This window comes from Oncorhynchus clarkii, chromosome 22 (genome assembly GCF_045791955.1).
Source record: "Oncorhynchus clarkii lewisi isolate Uvic-CL-2024 chromosome 22, UVic_Ocla_1.0, whole genome shotgun sequence".
NCBI lineage: Eukaryota > Metazoa > Chordata > Actinopteri > Salmoniformes > Salmonidae > Oncorhynchus > Oncorhynchus clarkii.
Window position 1 is genome coordinate 38721006 of NC_092168.1, and position 18671 is coordinate 38739676.

The window sequence follows — 18671 nt, forward strand, 5'->3', positions numbered from 1 at the left end:
CAGCTCGGGGATTCCATCCAGCAACCTTTCGGTTACTGGCACAACGCTCTAACCACTTGGCTACATGCTGCCAATTGGGCCCTTTACTGGTAATATGTTGCGCCCTCTTCTAGTGGTATATCGGCCCTCTCCTGGTGACATGTCGGGCCCTCTCCTGGTAATATATTGGCTCGCTTGTCTTTACCACAGCAGGCTTCTAAGGAGAGGATAATGTCTGAAACGGCGCAAATGGAATGGCATCTAACACCTGGAACCCTTGTGTTTGATACCAGTCCTCTCCAGGCATTACCACCAGCCTGTTCTCCCCAATTAAGGTGCCACCAACCTCCTGTGGTCTCCATGTACATAGTGACTGATAGACATACTGGAGACATAGCTCACATCCTTAAATTGACACACTAAAATAATCCTTGAGTCATTATTTATATAAACTTTTAATTGAACTCTCAGCTGAAAGTACACTTCTCCCTCCTGTACTGTAGCACTCTGGAAAACAGTAGCCCCATTCCACCAGGAAGAGTAGTCCAGACAACCTAGGTCTGTGTCTGACATTAAACCTTATTCCCTATCTAGTGTCCTACTTTTGAACAGAGCCCCATGGGGCCCCGGTCAGAGCCCCATGGGGACCGGTCAGAGCCCCAAGGGGACCGGTCGGAAGTAGTGTAATATACAGGTGGGGTGTCATTTGGGACGCAGAACAGGCTGAAAGGAGGCGCAAGAGGTGTGGATGGTGGTGGGTGGAGCCAGAGTGTCTCTCCATGGTAAAATCCTACCCTGATGACGAGGTTATGCGAGGCAGCTCAACAGGTCCATTCTCTGTGGCCTCTCTTTCAACAGACAGAACACTCAAGACATTGCCCCCAAAGAAGACATCGAAAGATACGATCCAACTCAACAAAAGCAACAACAAAAATAACAATATGTAGTTTCTTTCCTATTTACAAAGCGTTTTGAGATATTACTGAAAACATATATGACCAAAAACCTATAAATGACAGAATTGTTGAAGGTGTCAGAGGAGTCAAAATCACTCAAGATGAAATTCCCTAGTACAGTATTACATCTGTGAAAGTTATCAGAACAGGGAGGCGAATAGTATTCCAGTCTTGCTGAGGTCCATGAGATGGTCCTTTGATTTCAGAGTCCTTTGCCTCAGTCCAGCTCCTCTTTTAGTGCCCCGTCAGGTGTGATAAAGGTTTAACATCAGATAGTGGGCTTTGATAATCAAACATGTCTGTGATAGTGGTTCACATTGGATGACAGTAGTTGAAATTGAAGGTGAATTAAAAAAGACAAAGTAAAATGAGTGACAAAGAAATGGTGGTAGTAAAAAATTGGGACGAGGGCAAGAAAATTAAAAGTATAAATATGGTGTAGTTTCACCCTGTCAATGTGAAATATAACAAGGACTTCTTTAAAAGAAAATAGACAATGTCAAGTCACCTTCAGAATGTAGAATATTAAAAAATAAAACAAATCAAGTCAACCCATCCTGAGAACAATCTGAAAATAAATACACCCCTGTGCTTGTTCCTTTGTGTGTTTTGTAGCACAGAACTCAGTCCAGATTCTGTCTGTTGGTGTGTCAGTATCCCTGTAGTCCGTTGTAAACCTTCTGTACCGATGCCTGCTTCAGAATCGCCCTCACTCCTGGAACAAAAGCAAGCCCCAATTGTAAATGACTATCGATTATGATCATAATTACATTTTTTCATAATCTTTCATATCTGAGAAGTTAATGTGTTCCGTTATTGTCTCCCCGTCAGTGGTGTAAAGTCAGCAATACGAAGACGATTTATTGAGATGTATATGTGTCGCTTACAGTTTGGGGGGGGGGGGGACTGTTCTACGGGCATGTCCTTTGCCTCTGAGTCTTAATACGCATCAACAATACCCATACCTCGTATATACCAGCTCTGATATATAACATTCAGTCTACTTTCCTGGCACCATTAATTAACTCAAACTCATAAGAAAATACATTACAAGTCACATCCCCCCCACCCATCTTTATAGGCCTCCTCCTTACCCTCTTTCTGATTGTCATTCAGCTGTGTCTCTGGGAACTCGACGTCGAAGGAGACAATGAGAGAGCCACGGATGTTGTTGTTGTCGAAGTTGGGCAGGCCTTCTCCTTTCTTCCACACCCGAGCACCAGGCTTAGTAATCTTGTCCCTCACAATGTGGACCTGTAGTCAGAGGAGCAGTCAAAGTGTGTCACTGATTCCTTAGAATACCTTTTAGAATACACTTCATTATTATGAATAAATACTTTATTTTCTAGACAGAACAAAAATGCATATTTTTTGCTTTTCAACCAGTCTTTTTGTGTGCTTTTTGAGAATGGGGCAATGATGGCTCAACACAAGCTCCCCTCCCCAAAACATTTCAGTACATGGCAGTAAAAGTGTATGCATGTATTTCTTAGCTTCACTCGTCCATAGTTACCTTATGGCCGTCCAGGTGTGTGATGTCCATCTCAAAGCCAACCAGAGCCTCCACCAGGGAGATGGTGACGTTAGTGTACAGGTCATCTCCTCGCCGCTCAAACACTGGATGTCTGTCAGTACACATACATTACTAAATCACGCTTCAACAAAACAGCTTCCACAATTGACAAGATGTTAGTTAACCAATAAAAGGCCCCGGGGGGGGGGGGGGGTAATATGGCCAATATAGCACGGCTAAGGACTATTCTTAAGCACAACGCAACGCGGAGTGCCTGGATACAGCCCTTAGCCGTGGTATATTGGCTATATATCACAAATCCCCCGAAATGCCTTACTGCTATTATAAACTGGTTAATAACATAATTAGAGCAGAAATAAATATTGGTGGTGGTAATGCAAGTAATTTATGAAAGTTGCCAATTGCAAAATATTGTCAAGAGAAGAAAAAGCCTGGAAAGGATAATGTGTGGATTAATTGTTAGAGTAGAGGACCTTGTGCATTTCAGGTAAAATAACTGTTTATATCCCAGGACAAGTTAGCTAGAAACAGCAAACTAGCTAAATAGGACAAATTAGCTAGCAAGTGCAAGCTAACTAGCTAAATTGCCATAAATGTTTAATGCTTTTCGACCTGTCCCCAAATTAATATAATTGGTTCAGAGTTTGTTTTGATATTTTAACCTGCGTGTCGTGATCGCGTTTGGTGTGGGGGAACAAAAAATACATGTATGCACGATTGCGCACGCGCGCAGACGGTTTGGGTTCCGTGTTATGGTCTGTCCCTCCGACATTTGCAACATTGTTTCAGTATTCAGCTCTCCAACTGTCTCATAGTAATGAACGTGTAGGGGTCGGCAGTCGGGACGAGAGAGGGAGGCAGGCAGCGTTTCTCAGCCAGTCGAAATGATGAATCAGCTAGCATCATTTTTTATGGATATACAAAGAAAGGTCAATTGAAAAAAGTTCAAATGAAATGAAGTGCAGCTAGTTTGCAGTCTTCCCAGCTTCAGTTTGAAGTGATTGTGTTAGCTGTGTTGTTGGCTAGCTCCTCTGAACAACAGTGTCCTGACGAGAGAGCACATTTTCTAATGCCAGGTCAAATCGTGCCTCATTAGCTCATTGTTATGGATGTATCCAAATAAATGTCACGAGAAAACAGCTTAAACAAATGAAGCTCCTTTTGTTATTCTTTCTGCACTGTTTGACGGGAATATGTTAGCCGTAGTTGGCTAGCCAGCAAGCAAGGGATAAGAATGTTGCCAGCCAGTATGGCAATGTAACATTTAGAACGAACGACTGTCGCATCCATAGATACAGAACAAAAAGACTGAACGACTGGGTCGCGTCTCTGGCAACCAAACCAATAGAATGAACGACCATCCGGTTTGGGTAGCAACCCTAGATTTGTTTCGGGACAATATCTTGTGGAAGGACTAAATAGTATGAAAAAAATGCATCAAAATAATGCTTTCAATTAAAATATGTCAATCAATATTTGAATATGTTGGTAACCTGTTGTATAAAAGTGATAATGCCATCGAAGCCGGTGTTGAGGATATATTGGCACGGTTTGCTGGCCCTCGACGAACAACACCCATGCCAAATATACAGTTGAAGTCGGAAGTTTACATACACTTAGGTTGGAGTCATTTAAACTCGTTATTCATCCACTCCACAAATTCCTTGTTAACAAACTATAGTTTTGGCAAGTTGGTTAAGACATCTACTTTGTGCATGCAAATTCATTTTTCCAACAATTGTTTACAGACAGATTATTTCACTGTATCACAATTCCAGTGGGTCAGAAGTTTACATACACTAAATGGACTGTGCCTTTAAACAGCTTACAAAATTCCAGAAAATGATGTCATGGCTTTAGAAGCTTCTGATAGGCTATTTGGGGGGGGGGGGGGGAAATCAACCAAGACCTCAGAAAAAACAATTGTAGACCTCCACAAGTCTGGTTCATCCTTGGGAGCAATTTCCAAACACCTGAAGGTACCACATTTATCTGTATAAACAATAGTAAGCAAGTATAAACACCATGGGACCACGCAGCCGTCATACCGCTCAGGAAGGAGACGCGTTCTGTCTCCTAGAGATGAAAGTACTTTGGTGCGAAAAGTGCAAATCAGGACTTTGTGAAGATGCTGGAGGAAACAGGTACAAAAGTATCTATATCCACAGTAAAACTAGTCCTATATTGACATAACCTGAAAGGCCGCTCAGCAAGGAAGAAGCAATTTCTCCAAAACCGCCATAAAAAAGCCGGACTACGGTTTGCAACAACACATGGGGACAAAGATCGTACTTTTTGGAGAAATGTTCTCTGGTCTGATGAAACAAAAATAGAACTGTTTGGCCATAATGAACATCGTTATGTTTGGAGGAAAAATGGGGAGGCTTGCAAGCCGAAGAACTCCATCTCAACCGTGAAGCACGGTGTTGGCAGCATCATGTTGTGGGGGTGCTTTGCTGCAGGAGGGACTGGTGCACTTCACAAAATAGATGGCATCATGAGGTAGGAAAATTATGTGGATATATTGAAGCAACATCTCAAGACATCAGTTCAAGCTTGGTTGCAAATGGGTCTTCCATATGGACAATGACCCCAAGCATACTTCCAAAGTTGTGGCAAAGTGGCTTAAGGACAACAAATTCAGGGTATTGGAGTGGCCATCACAAAGCCCTGACCTCAATCCTATTGACAATTTGTGGGCAGAACTCAAAAAGCGTGTGTGATCAAGGAAGCCTACAAACCTGACTCAGTTAAACCAGCTCTGTCAGGAGGAATGGGCCAAAATTCACACAACTTATTGTGAAACGTTTGTGGAAGGCCACCCGAAATGTTTGACCCAAGTTCAACTATTTAAAAGGCAATGCTACCAAATACTAATTGAGTATGTAAACTTCTGACCCACTGGGAATGTGATGAAAGAAATACAAGCTGAAATAAATCATTCTCTCTACTATTATTCTGACATTTCACATTCTTAAAATAAAGTGGTGATCCTAACGGACCTTAAGACAGGGAATTTTTACTAGGATACAATGTCAGGAATTGTGAACAACAAATGTATTTGGCTAAGGTGTATGTAAACTTCTGACTTCAACTGTATCCTCCAAACACCGGCTTCTCTGGCATGATCACTTAAATAGACACCGGTGTATCAAGTTCTCTAACAGGGAGAGGGAAAGAATAAAGCCTGTAGTGGACAGAAGGGTTGAGTCACATAAACAACACAAAACAGCTTCCACAACTGACAACCTACATCTTATATAATAGAGAGAGACAGGCTACCTAACAGAGTGAGAACGTATTTGCATACAGCAAGCATATAAACTTCGCAAAAAAAGAAACATCCCTTTGCAAAGACCCTGTCTTTTAAAGATAATTCGTAAAAATCCAAATAACATCACAGATCTTCATTGTAAAGGGTTTAAAACTTCTTAGGGATAGGGGGCAGTATTTGGAAATTTGGATGACTGAGGTGCCCAAAGTAAACTGCCTGTTACTCAGGCCCAGAAGCTAGGACATGCATATGCATGGTAGTATTGGATAGAAAACACTCTAAAGTAAAACTGAAAACACTAAATTAAAACTGTTAAAATAATGTCTGAGTATAAAAGACTGATTTGGCAAAACCCCAAGGACAATCCATCCAGGGGAAAATTGAGGTCATTGGATATTCCAATTCTTGGGAACCCCACATTTCTAGGACCCAGATTGCAGTTCCTATGGCTTCCACTAAATGTCAACAGTCTTTAGAAATTGTTCAATGTTTTTTTTAAATGAAGAAGTAGTCGTATTCTTTCTAAGTGTCACTCAGAAGGACTCTAGTATTTTGGTGCGGGTGAATGACTGCGCGCTCCTTGTTGTTTTTCTCCGGTATTGGAAACAGTTTATTCCGTCTTAAATTTGATTGGTTATTTACATATTAGGATCCTGAAGGTTGGATAACAAACGTTGTTTGAAATGTTTGGACCAAGTTTACAGGTTACTTTTTACATTCCTTTGTAGGCATGTTGGGTGAGTTGGAACAGGTGTATTTCTGAATCAAACGCGCCAAATAAAACAGACATTTTTGGGATATAAAGGACTTTATCGAACAAAAAGACCATTCATTGTGTAGCTGGGACATTTGGGATTGCAAAAAGATGAAGATCTTCAAAGATAAGCCATTTATTTTATAGCCATTTCTGACTTTCGTGATGAATCTGCTTGCTTGGAAAATGATTGTGACGCACTCCGGTGAGGGCACGCACTTGGTTATTTATCTCCGGTATTGAATATACTATTTTCCGTCTTAAACTTCATTGTTTATTTACATATTAGGGTACCTGAGGATTCATTAGGAAAGTTGTTTGACATGTTTGGACCAAGTTTATTGGTAAAATTTGGGATTAATTGTGTTAGCATTTTGAACGAGGGGAAACCGGTGGATGATTGAATGAAGCGCGCCAAAGAAACTTTCTGGGGATATAAAGAAAGGAAGAGAAGAAGAAGAATGACTTTATCGAACAAAAGGACCATTTGTTATGTGATTGCAACCAGATGAAGATCTTCAAAGGTAAGGGATTTATATTATTGCTATTTCTGACTTTCGGGGTGCATCTGCTTGGCTGGATGTTTTTCATGCTTTTGTATGCGGGGCGCTGTCCTCAGACAATCACATGGTGTGCTTTTGCCGTAAAGCCTTTTTGAAATCTGACAACGCGGCTGGATTAACAATTCGTTTATCTTTTAAATGATGTATGACACTTGTATTTTCATGAAAGTTTAATATTACGATTTCTGTCATTTGAATTTGGCGCTCTGCAATTTCACTGGATGTTGTCGAGGTGGGTCGCTTGAGGCACGCCTAGCCATAACAGGTTTTAAACACTGTTTCCCAATGCTTGTTCAATGAACCATAAACAATTAATGAACATGCACCTGTGGAACGGTCTTTAAGACACTAACAGCTTACAGACGGTAGGCAATTAAGGTCACAGTTATGAAAACTTAAGTCACTAAAGAGACCTTTCTACTGACTCTGAAAAACACCAAAAGAAAGATGCCCAAGGTCCCTGCTCATCTACGTGAACATGCCTTAGGCATGCTGCAAGGAGACATGAGGACTGCAGATCTGGCCAGGGCAATAAATTGCAATGTCCGTACTTTGAGATGCCTAAGACAGAGCTACAGGGAGATGGCGGACAGCTGATCGTCCTCGCAGTGACAGACCACGTGTAACAACACCTGCACAGGATCGGTACATCTGAACATCACACCTGGGGACAGGTACAGGATGGCAACAACAATCGCCCGGGTTACACCAGGAACGCACAATCCCTCCATCAGTGCTCAGACTGTACGCAATAGGCTGAAAGAGGCTAGACTGAGAGCTTGTAGGCCTGTTGTAAGGCAGGTCCTCACCAGACATCACCGGCAACAACGTCTCCTATGGGCACAAACCCACCATCGCTGGACCAGGCAGGACTGGCAAAAAGTGCTCTTCACTGACGAGTCGCGGTTGACTCACCAGGGGTGATGGTCGGATTCGCGTTTATCGTAGAAGAAATGAGCGTTACACCGAGGCCTGTACTCTGGAGCGGGATCGATTTGGAGGTGGAGGGTCCGTCATGGTCTGGGGCGGTGTGTCACAGCATCATCGGACTGAGATTCTTGTCATTGCAGGCAATCTCAACACTGTGCGTTACAGGGAAGACATCCTCCTCTCTCATGTGGTATCCTTCCTGCAGGCTCATCCTGACATGACCCTCCAGCATGACAATGCCATCAGCCATATTGCTCGTTCTGTGCGTGATTTCCTGCAAGACAGGAATGTCAATGTTCTGCCATGGCCAGCGAAGAGCCCGGATCTCAATCCCATTGAGCACGTCGGGGACCGGTTGGATCGGAGGATGAGGGCTAGGGCCATTCCCCCCAGAAATGTCCGGGAACTTGCAGGTACCTTGGTGGAAGAGTGGGGTAACATCTCACAGCAAGAACTGGCAAATTTGGTGCAGTCCATGAGGAAGAGATGCACTGCAGTACTTAATGCAGCTAGTGGCCACACCAGCTACTGACCGTTACTTTTGATTTTGACCCCCCCCCTTTGTTCGGGGACACATTATTCAATTTCTGTTCGTCACATGTCTGTGGAACTTGTTCAGGTTATGTCTCAGTTGTTGAATCTTATGTTCATACAAATATTTACACATGTTAAGTTTGCTGAAAATAAATGCAGTTGACAGTGAGAGGACGTTTCTTTTTTTGCTGAGTTTAGATACAAGGTTTGAGTTGCATAGTGAATGGTGAATGCAAGTAGGGAACATTCCAAAAATCTTTACCAGTGGAGGCTGCGGAGGGGAGGATGGCTCATAGTAATGGCCTGAATGGCGTTTAATAGATGGAATGGAGTAAAGGATATCAAACATGTGTTTCATACCGTTCTATTCACTCCCTTCCAGACATTATTATGAGCCGTCCTCCCCTCAGCAGCCTCCACTGATCTTTACATAACACTAATGTATTAGTGTTGACATAATGTCCTATACCAACAAAGCATGGCTCCTAGAGAAGTTATAGAAGTTAATAGTAGCCTGATTAGAACCACTATGTTATTTGTGAAACATGGAAATGCTGCTCTTACTTCATAACTTTGATGCGGAAGCGTAGGTCCCCTGGCTCTCCATCGATGTGAGGTTCGCCTTGAGACAGACGTAGTCGTGAGTTAGACACTGATACCACTTGTAAACACTTTATTTTATATGCCCATTATCCTGATGGTTGAGTAAGTAGCTTACCTTCCCCAATGAAAGGGTACTCCATCTCATCTCTCACTCCCTGTTCAATCTCTACCTCCAGAGTTCTCTCCTCATTCACCAGCCTGGGATTATAAGACATTATCATCCTCATCACATAAAGAAAGAACCCATTGACTCCTGTGTTAACAGTCTTAACCAGATGCACAGTCAATATGACAGTATAGAACAGAGGTTCCCAACCTTTCTCAGTTACTGTACCACCAACTATATTTTGTTCTGCCTGGAGTACCCCTGAAGTATCCCCTCATGTGCATTTTTACCAATAGGCCAACCAGAGTCTTCTCAAGTCACCCCTGTGGATTTGCCAAGTACCTCCAGGGTCCTAGTACCCCTGGTTGGGAACCACTGGTATAAAACACACCTTTAAAATGTATCAATTTGCACAGACATTCGTTTTGTTGTCATGCACATGACAGGATAGGAACAGGACAGAGTCAACCACAAAGCAGCACCCCTGAAGCAGTGACTCACTTTATATTGGGACACTCATCACACACTACTTCCTGGCTCATCTGGAAGCGTCCAGGTCCGAGTTGCGTCGTCCTCATTTCCTGTCTGCAGTTGCATTTCCGTTTCCCAGGGGCCTCTTTGGCTACAGGCTTGTTACGAACAACCTGAGATGTACATATAGGTGACGTGATGAGATTAGGACGTATATGTGTTGGAATAGGGTAGGCCTGGTGGAGCATACTAATTGTATACAGTAGCCATGTCAGAATACTCGTACTTGCGTTCTAAATAGTAGCATTTTGGATATGTGAAAATATAAAGTTCTATAGTAGGTGACATTTTTTTATTTTTTTATTCAGTATGCTTTCAATGCCAGGATGTCATACTCCATTCAGCTTGATATCTAGTAGAATTCACTGCACACCATTGAAGAGAGTCGTTAGACAACAGCTGATAAATCACACAAGGTTACGCAGCGTACCAAAATTAACGAATGGCGGAAATATACGCAATTGCGCATTTTAGATGACGCATTCTCAGTATGGAGGAGCCTAGTATGTTATTTTATGCTTATTACATACATTTTTACTAAACAGTGCAAAGTAGGTAGTTTAAGTAAGTAGTAGGCAAGACAGATGTTGGATATGGACAGTATATACAGAACACAATAAGGGTTGAAGTATACCTCTACAAAGTTCCCAGAGTACACCTCTTCGAGTGTGACCTCCAGGTCCAGCACAATGTCATTTCCTCTGGGGATGTTCCTGTCCTGCTGTCCTTGCCGGTTTCCTCCAAACATGAAGCCAAAGTCACCAAAGAAACTGGAAGAGGCAACAGAGTGTGAGGTAACAGTGGGGTAAGAGACATTATTTGGAATGTAGCCAGTGCTTGACATAGACAGGAGCTCACAGGAGCTGAGTACCGGCACCTCAAATGTTCTACTGCTTGAGCTCCTGTTCCTCTTACAGAATATTATCTCAAAAGTATTGTGTAGATCCTGCACCTAAATGTAAACAGTTCGAGCACTCAAAATGAGCACCAGCACCTATACTGTACATGATGGTTTCAGAATATATGATCTCGGAGCTTAACAATGATATCCTCATCATACTTGTGGGTATATGTCTATGTGGTCGCTCCGAGACCAGGCTTACCAGGGCTTTACTTTGTAATAAATGCTTAATACCAGGCAGAGGTGTGTTAAATTACAAGCTCCCACTACAAGCAGTACTTGACTTGGACTGAAATAGTAACCTATTAGGTAAACATCCTGTACCTGGAGAAGATATCATTGTGAGAACCATGGTGGCCCTCTTTCAGACCATCCTCTCCGTATGCATCATACTGCTTTCTCTTCTCTTCATCAGAGAGCACCTACAAACAGCACAACATCAGGGATGAACTCTTTTTAAGTCACAAAATACTGTAGAGATCATGGTTTCTTTACATTAGCGACATGAAATGAACTTTAATTACAAATTCTTAACATCACATTTCACACACTTAAATAGCTTAACCATGCAATATGTATCAATCATGAAATTGGATGATGTTTCAAATCTACGCCTTATCAGTGATCATGATGCCACTGGTGAGGTGCGCATCATGGAACGTTTCACTGAGCCGCTCCGAGTGCTCCACGTCGTGCTTTCATGAGAGAACACTGACCACAGTATGAGCCAATCAGAGGCAGCCACACGGTCTTCTTGGCCAATCAAAATCACTATGTCGTTTCCAACAACAACCAAATAGGTCGCTTCAGTTTCTTACAAAATACTTTCGTTTCGGTGCCTCGATCGATCGTAACGAAAATGAGATAGCATGCTGAAGCCAAATATTACTACACACCCAGATCAAATGACTATTATAAAAAGTTTATAAATTATACATAACAATAGAGTACTATCATCTCAACACTCAGTTGCCATTCAGTTATTTTACATCTCTTCATGAGACTGACAATGATGTTGATGGGTATAGTTTCTGAGACTAGCTATACAAGACAAGATCATCGTGGCATCATATTGATAGCACATATTGTAAAACGAAAGTGCCATGCAAATAACAATTACCATAGAGATAAGTGATACAGGGGTTCACTTCCTACCTCATAGGCTGACCCCAGGTCTGCGAATTTGTCTGCAGCAGTTGGGTCATCTTGGTTTCTGTCAGGGTGCAGCTGGAGAGCCAGCTTTCTGTAAGCCTTCTTGATGTCCCTCACAGATGCAGACTTGCTCACCCCCAAGATCTTGTAGAAATCTCGCCTGTAGATAGAGGTGAAAATAAGAGAGGGTGTCTAGCTACCTACCGGATCTTAGATAGTTTCCCTTCATGATAGTGACAAGTGGAGTAGGGTTCACAAACGTGTGGTTTTGTGAAGTAAATAATTCAAAATGGGCATCACCCAGTCCAGAGTAATTCAGTTTGATATCAACGGCTCTCATTTTTGAGTACAAAGCCAGTTGAGCAAGTTCGCCCACTCTTCCATGTCATTCCCTCGAGTAGATTCACGATACTGGAAACAAAGGATCTGGCAGGGTGATGTTCACTACTCTATGAACAAGGGCTTTATTAACAGTGTTGTTCACGTTGCTGAGATTGCTTATTTACCCCTCCAAATAGTAGCTAGCTAACGTTAGCTATTTTACACATGGAGAATGGGCTTCAGAAGCGTAGACCAATCACAATTAAACATGTGTACCAGCTAGCGATACCGCGTTTGAACCGGTTTGACCATTGCAGAGACGGTGTGTTCGGGTAATATAGAAGTACTTACCCTGCAAGCACTGCTGTAACGAAATAAAGGGCAAGACAGCAAACACTGCATAGATTCATCCCTTTAACGGCCATAGATACCAGTATCTTCAAGAAACCAACAGAACAACCCGGCGTTTGCGATAGGGTTCCTTTCGGTCACTGATCCTTTTCCTTCTGTCAAATCAGAACCGCCCACATGCTGCCTGGAAGTCCCGCCTCTCGTGCTAACGCCCGCCCACCGTGTATATCAGAGGCACATCCTACATGCATCCAATAGAAAATATACTGCCAATTATATATATAGCTCTTAAAGCAACAACAATAAAAGCCGGTGTACACTTTTTAAAATATCTTTGCAATATATTTTCTAGTGGATGAATGTAGAATGTGCATCGGATTCTTACAATATGCCTGGTGCCTTTCAGCAATATCGACAAAAAAAGAACCGTCAAAAATATTCTCCGTTTACGTCGGACTTGACGCACCACCAGGCAGTGCAATGTGCGCGCGACCGTCGCTCTGTGTAGTCGCGCGCAACAGATGAGAACCAGCAGTGGCGCCAAATAGGAAGAACGTCGAACGTTCTCTACGTGCTGATCACATTCACAGCATAGTAAACAAACCATAGCCAAAAGCCAGGTAGCTAGCTAAATACTGTAAGGTACTACACTTTAATTTTACTTATGAGGGAGCTTGATCACCAGTTACTTTTCCTGGAACTTCGAGGCAGGACCAGAAATCGCTTGGACTAGTGGAAACTTGCTGAACAAGCCAAGGTAAACTACGCGTCAAGTGTTTTGTCTCTGCTAGTCTGACTGCTTTGTATCAGCTGCTAAGCCATGTTGCTAGCTAACTAGCTCGCTAACGTTCCCCTGCTAAATAAATAAACAAAGCAAATGCTGTCAGCTACCTACAGATCATCTCTAGTGGCCAGTTGTTGTCATGGGAACATCCGGCGTCCACCAGGAAGGAACAGCAAAGTCAGACAACACAGGCATTTGCAATGGAACAAGTAGTCACATAAATACAATAGAACATTATTTAGAGTGCGTTAGTGCACTAGCTAGTTATAAAGGGGATATTCTGTTTGCCCATAAGGTTCAAATTCAGTTTTTATAATACAGCTAGTTAGTTGCCCTTTCAAATACGAGTTACCTAATAATACTGCAATATTGAACAGCAGACCAGAAGCCACCAATGAATGGGTGAACTCTTGTCTACAACCTTCTAAATTCAATGCACTACCATAGCTCAGATATCTCACCACACTCACTGTATGCTCACCCCTCTGTCTGACCTCTCACCCAGTTATTTTGTTCTTCCACTCCCTCCTCCTCTTGGCCCACTAACAGCCATGGACCAGGGTGGTGGTGTGGCGGTGTGGCCTCGCATGGAGCCCTTCCTCTTGGGGGCTCTGCAGGTTGCACCCCCTACCAAACTCAGCCTGCACTACCTGCGCAAGATGGCTGCCTACGTGCGCTCGCGAGAGGGCTGCTTCCCCATGCTAGGCTGGCTCATGTGGAGGCACATTGCCTGTGGCAAGCTGCAGCTCCCTGAGGACCTGGCCTGGCTCTACTTTGAGACCTTTGACCTGCTGGCTGGTCACCCTGCAGAGGAGAGGCTGGAGTGGGCTGAGAACCTGTCCCAGTGCTCCTCCCCCAGAGAGCTGGACCGCCAGAGGAGCAAGGTGAGCTGTGAGCACACTAGGGAGGGATGAGAAAAGGGCAGAGACCTGTATGACTATGTCCCCCAGGGATGTGTTGTCAGTTGGACTGTAATAATATCTATCCTGTTGTATTCTGCACTTTTTTTTTTGTTTAAACAGACTTTGACACAGGAGTCTGTCCATTATCCTTTTAGGTGTTGCTTGTGGCACTGACCTATGTCAAGTGTTGGTTTGTGTTCAGAATCTCTGTATTTTTTTCTGTATTTTCCTGTTCTCTCTTTTCTAGTTGTGTGTGGACACGCTGCAGTTCCTCCTCTTCCTCTACATTCAGCAGCTGAACCGGGTGTCTCTGCGTACGTCTCTGATTGGTGAAGAGTGGCCAAGCCCCCGCTCTCGCTCCCCCTCCTCGGACCGCGAGGCAAAGACCAGCTCTCAAAATAAGGTCCTGTTGCTTTATATTGCTTACAAGTTTAACGGCAGGCTGAGAGTGTAAATGTACACAATCTGTTTTTACGATTAAGTCTCTCTAACCTATCTCTAAGCAAAACATATTCTGATGGTCTAGTTACTGACATTTTATTATAAACTGGGTGGTTTGAGCCCAGAATGCTGATTGGCTGACAGCCATAATATATCAGACAGTATACCATGGGTATGACAAAACATGTATTTTTACTGCTCTAATTATGTTAGTAAACAGTTTATAATTGCAATAAATCACCTCAGGGGTTTGTGGTGTATGGCCAATATACCACAGCTAAGGGCTGTGGCCAGGCACTCCATGTTGCGTTGTGCATAAGAACAGCCTTAGCCATGGTATATTGGCCATATACCACACCCCCTCGTGCCTCATTGCTTAAACATACTACCCCATTGCATTAGCACCCATATCCATGCATTGTAACATTGTTCAGTCTTTTCACCCTGTTGCTGTGATCAGAACTGGGACGACCAGGCCCACCTGTCCTTCCTCCAGACCCACCTGTGTGAACTGCTGGAGCTGCTAGTAGAACCAGGCCAGCTGTCAGGGTCCGGCCAAGCCGTGAAGGACAGCCAGGTCTCTCTGGAGGCTCTACAGGTGAAGCGAGAGAACATGGCCCGTATCCCAAATGGAAACCTATTCCCTATATAGTGCACTACTTTTGACCAGAGCCATCTGGGCTCTGTAGTAGTGCACTATATACAGAAAAGGATGACATTTGGATGCACTCATCCTCAACTATATATTAATGTATAAAACAGTGAAAGGTTCCATAACATGCCCAATATGTTGCAGTGTTCATTCAGTTTTTACAATACAACAATTTGCCTTTTCAGTAAACAACAATACAATAACATATTTTCTCTACAGGGCCTCAGCCTGCTGCTGGAGGGCTCAGTGTCCCGCGGCCGGAACGTCCACCCCATCCACAAGCTGCTCTCCAGAGCCCCACTCCAGACCCAAGCAGGGTACTCCAAACTCGGCCGCTCCTTCTCCCTGCACCCCCTGCTGGCATGGCTCAGACAGGCCCTCGTCCCCAACCCCTTTGGGATGTCAACCTGCCTGAGGTCTGGGAAGAAGCTGGCCTGGGCTCAGCAAGGTAGGTTACTACCACCCAAAGTAAACCCTAATGTGGATCATTCATTTATATTTATATGCACAGTCAAATAAGGTGTGTTAGTATGTTTCATAGAAATGAGTGCGTTATCTTGTAACTGTTTTCTAGCTCACCTTTTTTCTGTTGGAGATGTAGAGAGCTATCAGGATTGAAGCATGGCTGTCTGTCTGTGACTGTCTGTTCTCCTGTCCTCTAGTGGAGGGAGCTATGAAGAGAGCTAAGATCGCCCGGAACACCCACACGGCCCCCCCAGGCAGCAAGATGGTGCTGATGTCACAGGTGTTCAGACAGACCCTGGCCAAGGACTCAGACAAGCTAGCAGGAGCTAACGTCAAAATACACCGCTGCAGTGACGCCTTTATCTACCTCCTCTCTCCACTCAGGTGAGAGGTTCTCTACACATAGTCAGACTGGACACTACAGCTGTAGCATGCCCCGTCTAACTACAAAAACAGATCCATTTCAGTAGAAATATCCCTTTTCTTAGATGAGATGGCATTCCCCGTGGTGTGTGTTTCAGGTCAGTGAGCCTGGACAAGTGTCGTAACAGCACGGTAGTCCTGGGTCCCATCGAGACCAGTATCCACATCCAGAGCTGTGAGAACGTCAAGGTGGTGTGTGTGGCTGGCCGTCTAGCCATAGGGTCCTCCTCCTACTGTACCATCCACGCCCTCACCCCCACCCGGCCTCTACTGCTCCCTGGGAACACTGCACTCACCCTGGGGCCCTTCCACACACATTACCCCTCCCTGGAGGATCACATGGCCAGTGTGGGTCTAGCTGTGGTGCCCAATGCCTGGGACCAACCCTTACTGGTGGGAGTGGAGGGTACCATCCCAGACCCTGGATCCTACAGGCTGCTGCCGCCCGCTGAGTTCTGCCCCCTTGTGGTGCCCTTCAGGATGGAGGGGGATACGTGTGAGGTGCCGGGTGGGCTGCCATCGCTGTACCAGAAGGCCCATGAGGAGAGGGAGAAGAGTGTACAGGACTGGCAGAAGATGGTGAAGGATGCCCACCTGAACAAGTGAGTCATTAACAGAGAAGACCAAACTGCTAGATTTATTAACACAATGAGAAATCTGACCTGGACTCAGAGAATGAAAACACAAACTGCTTCCCAGATTCCATGATCAATGTGAATTATGAAGCAACCCTTTTAAAATGTCTGATTTCCTACAGCGTTGTGAGCTCTGAGGGGTCTGGTAATGTTTCTCTTGTTCCTCTATTCAGTCATGCGTCTCTGTTTTCAGGGAGCAGCGACGTCAGTTCCAGGCACTGGTGGAGCAGAAGTTCCATGAATGGCTGTTGGAGTCCGGACACAGGCAGGAGCTTGATAGCCTTATCCCCCCCTGCATCGCATCCCAGGACCCCTCGGACAGCGACAGCCTGGAGGCCAGGACCAATGACACCAGACAGGAAGGGACATCTATACGGGAAGTGGGACAGACGCATCTGCCTTGCTGACTTTTTGGGTTCTTGTTGATGGAGATCCCCATACAAAGCTTTTGCCTTTGCCTCACAGTCAGCGGTTTGCCTCAGACACTAGCACCTCTAATCTCTTTGTTTGCCTGCTGTCTGTCCACAGTTCCAGGCAGGATCTGATCTGAGGATCAGTAGACTACAGAAGGAGGGTGGTCTGGTATAGACGACTGGCTCTGTTCTCGTCCCCTTCATCCAGCTGAGACTGTTGAGTCCCGATTCTCTACCCTTCTCCTGAAGTGTGTACTTGTACACTCCCTCTCATGTATTTAACAATGGTGCGGATGTGCAGGGTAGAGAATCAGGACAGAGCCAGTGGTCATAGAGCACTTGGGGTACAATACCATGGTACCTATTGTTAGCCACACTGGTTAGATCTGTGTAGTGTGGTGCCTCTGCAGTGGGTACTGTACTATTGAAATAATAGGGAATCAGGTTGTGCTGTTCATCCAGAGATTGACCTTGTCCAGTATGTAGAAGAAATGAATGAATGTATTCATGTGATTGTACAGTATGTATGATATTACGTCTTAATATGCCTTTTCTGGTAGCATAGGAGAGAGGGTGTGATGAATTTAAAGGTCTGCCTCTTCAACAAATTCCAATGAATTTAGTACCTTCCTAGCCTGAGTGCCAATCTATTGTGCTATCATGTCAACTCCTTACTACTGTTTCAAAATGATCAATGGAGATGGCAAGAGCACACACAGATGTGGGACCAGGCTAGTACTTCCCTGGGATGGGTATTTGAAGCCTGTCGTCTTCAGACAACACGCACCTCTAAGAGGACGGATGACAGGGCACATTAGTGTAATGAGAAGAGAAACATGCCTTTGAGGGAGCAGTTCTATTCCATTATATGGGTCAAGGGACAGTGGACCTAAAGCAAAGATCTGTGTACTGTTAACATTAGCCTAGCATGGGCCAGAGGATGCTGATGTGTTAGGTAACCTAAGTCTATCCCTTCTTTGTTAGTCCTCTCCCTTTTCCTCAGTGTGTAGAAGGATGGATGATATTGTGGTTATGCCTTACTGCTGTAGTTTAGTTCTCAGTGACTTGCCTTTCAATTCAATTGCACTATGCCTCCCTGCCTACACAATTACAATGGAATTCATTTACAATGTTTTCTAAGAGCACAATTTAGTTAGTTCTCAAGTGTTCTTTAGACATCAATAAACGATTAGTTTTTTTTGCCTTGACGTGCCATTTTATGTGTTGCTGATGATTAGCGTTCTTTCCTAGAGACCCTGTATATCGACCTCAATGTTTACTTATACTGTTGGACTGATCACACACCATTACAATTAGCTGTAGCACAGTCAACATGCATAGAGATTACGCCAATGACCTTTTAAAGGGGTAATCTGAGGCAAGGACTGACCATCTGTAAGATCAAAATGATAGTTTTAACCATGTTTGAGGCTATACAGTGGTTGTTCACTACTACATTTTTAATAT

General features: G+C 44.1%; 2 protein-coding genes across 2 annotated transcripts; one reads left to right on the plus strand and one right to left on the minus strand.

Moving 5' to 3' along the window:
* Window positions 1–415: 415 nt before the first annotated feature.
* On the minus strand, window positions 416–12991 carry LOC139380884 (dnaJ homolog subfamily B member 11-like). The gene is made up of 10 exons (XM_071124024.1): window positions 12490–12991; window positions 11821–11977; window positions 10990–11087; window positions 10399–10534; window positions 9735–9877; window positions 9243–9325; window positions 9089–9146; window positions 2449–2560; window positions 2030–2189; window positions 416–1650 (listed from the first exon to the last, which is right to left on the minus strand). The coding sequence occupies exons 1-10, from the start codon at window positions 12561–12563 to the stop codon at window positions 1586–1588; spliced, it is 1086 nt and encodes a 361-aa protein (XP_070980125.1). The 5' UTR covers window positions 12564–12991; the 3' UTR covers window positions 416–1585.
* On the plus strand, window positions 12728–18412 carry LOC139380883 (TBCC domain containing 1). The gene is made up of 8 exons (XM_071124023.1): window positions 12728–13246; window positions 13823–14157; window positions 14423–14578; window positions 15077–15214; window positions 15488–15716; window positions 15931–16117; window positions 16255–16758; window positions 16985–18412. The coding sequence occupies exons 2-8, from the start codon at window positions 13825–13827 to the stop codon at window positions 17196–17198; spliced, it is 1761 nt and encodes a 586-aa protein (XP_070980124.1). The 5' UTR covers window positions 12728–13246; window positions 13823–13824; the 3' UTR covers window positions 17199–18412.
* The last annotated feature ends 259 nt before the right edge of the window (window positions 18413–18671 follow it).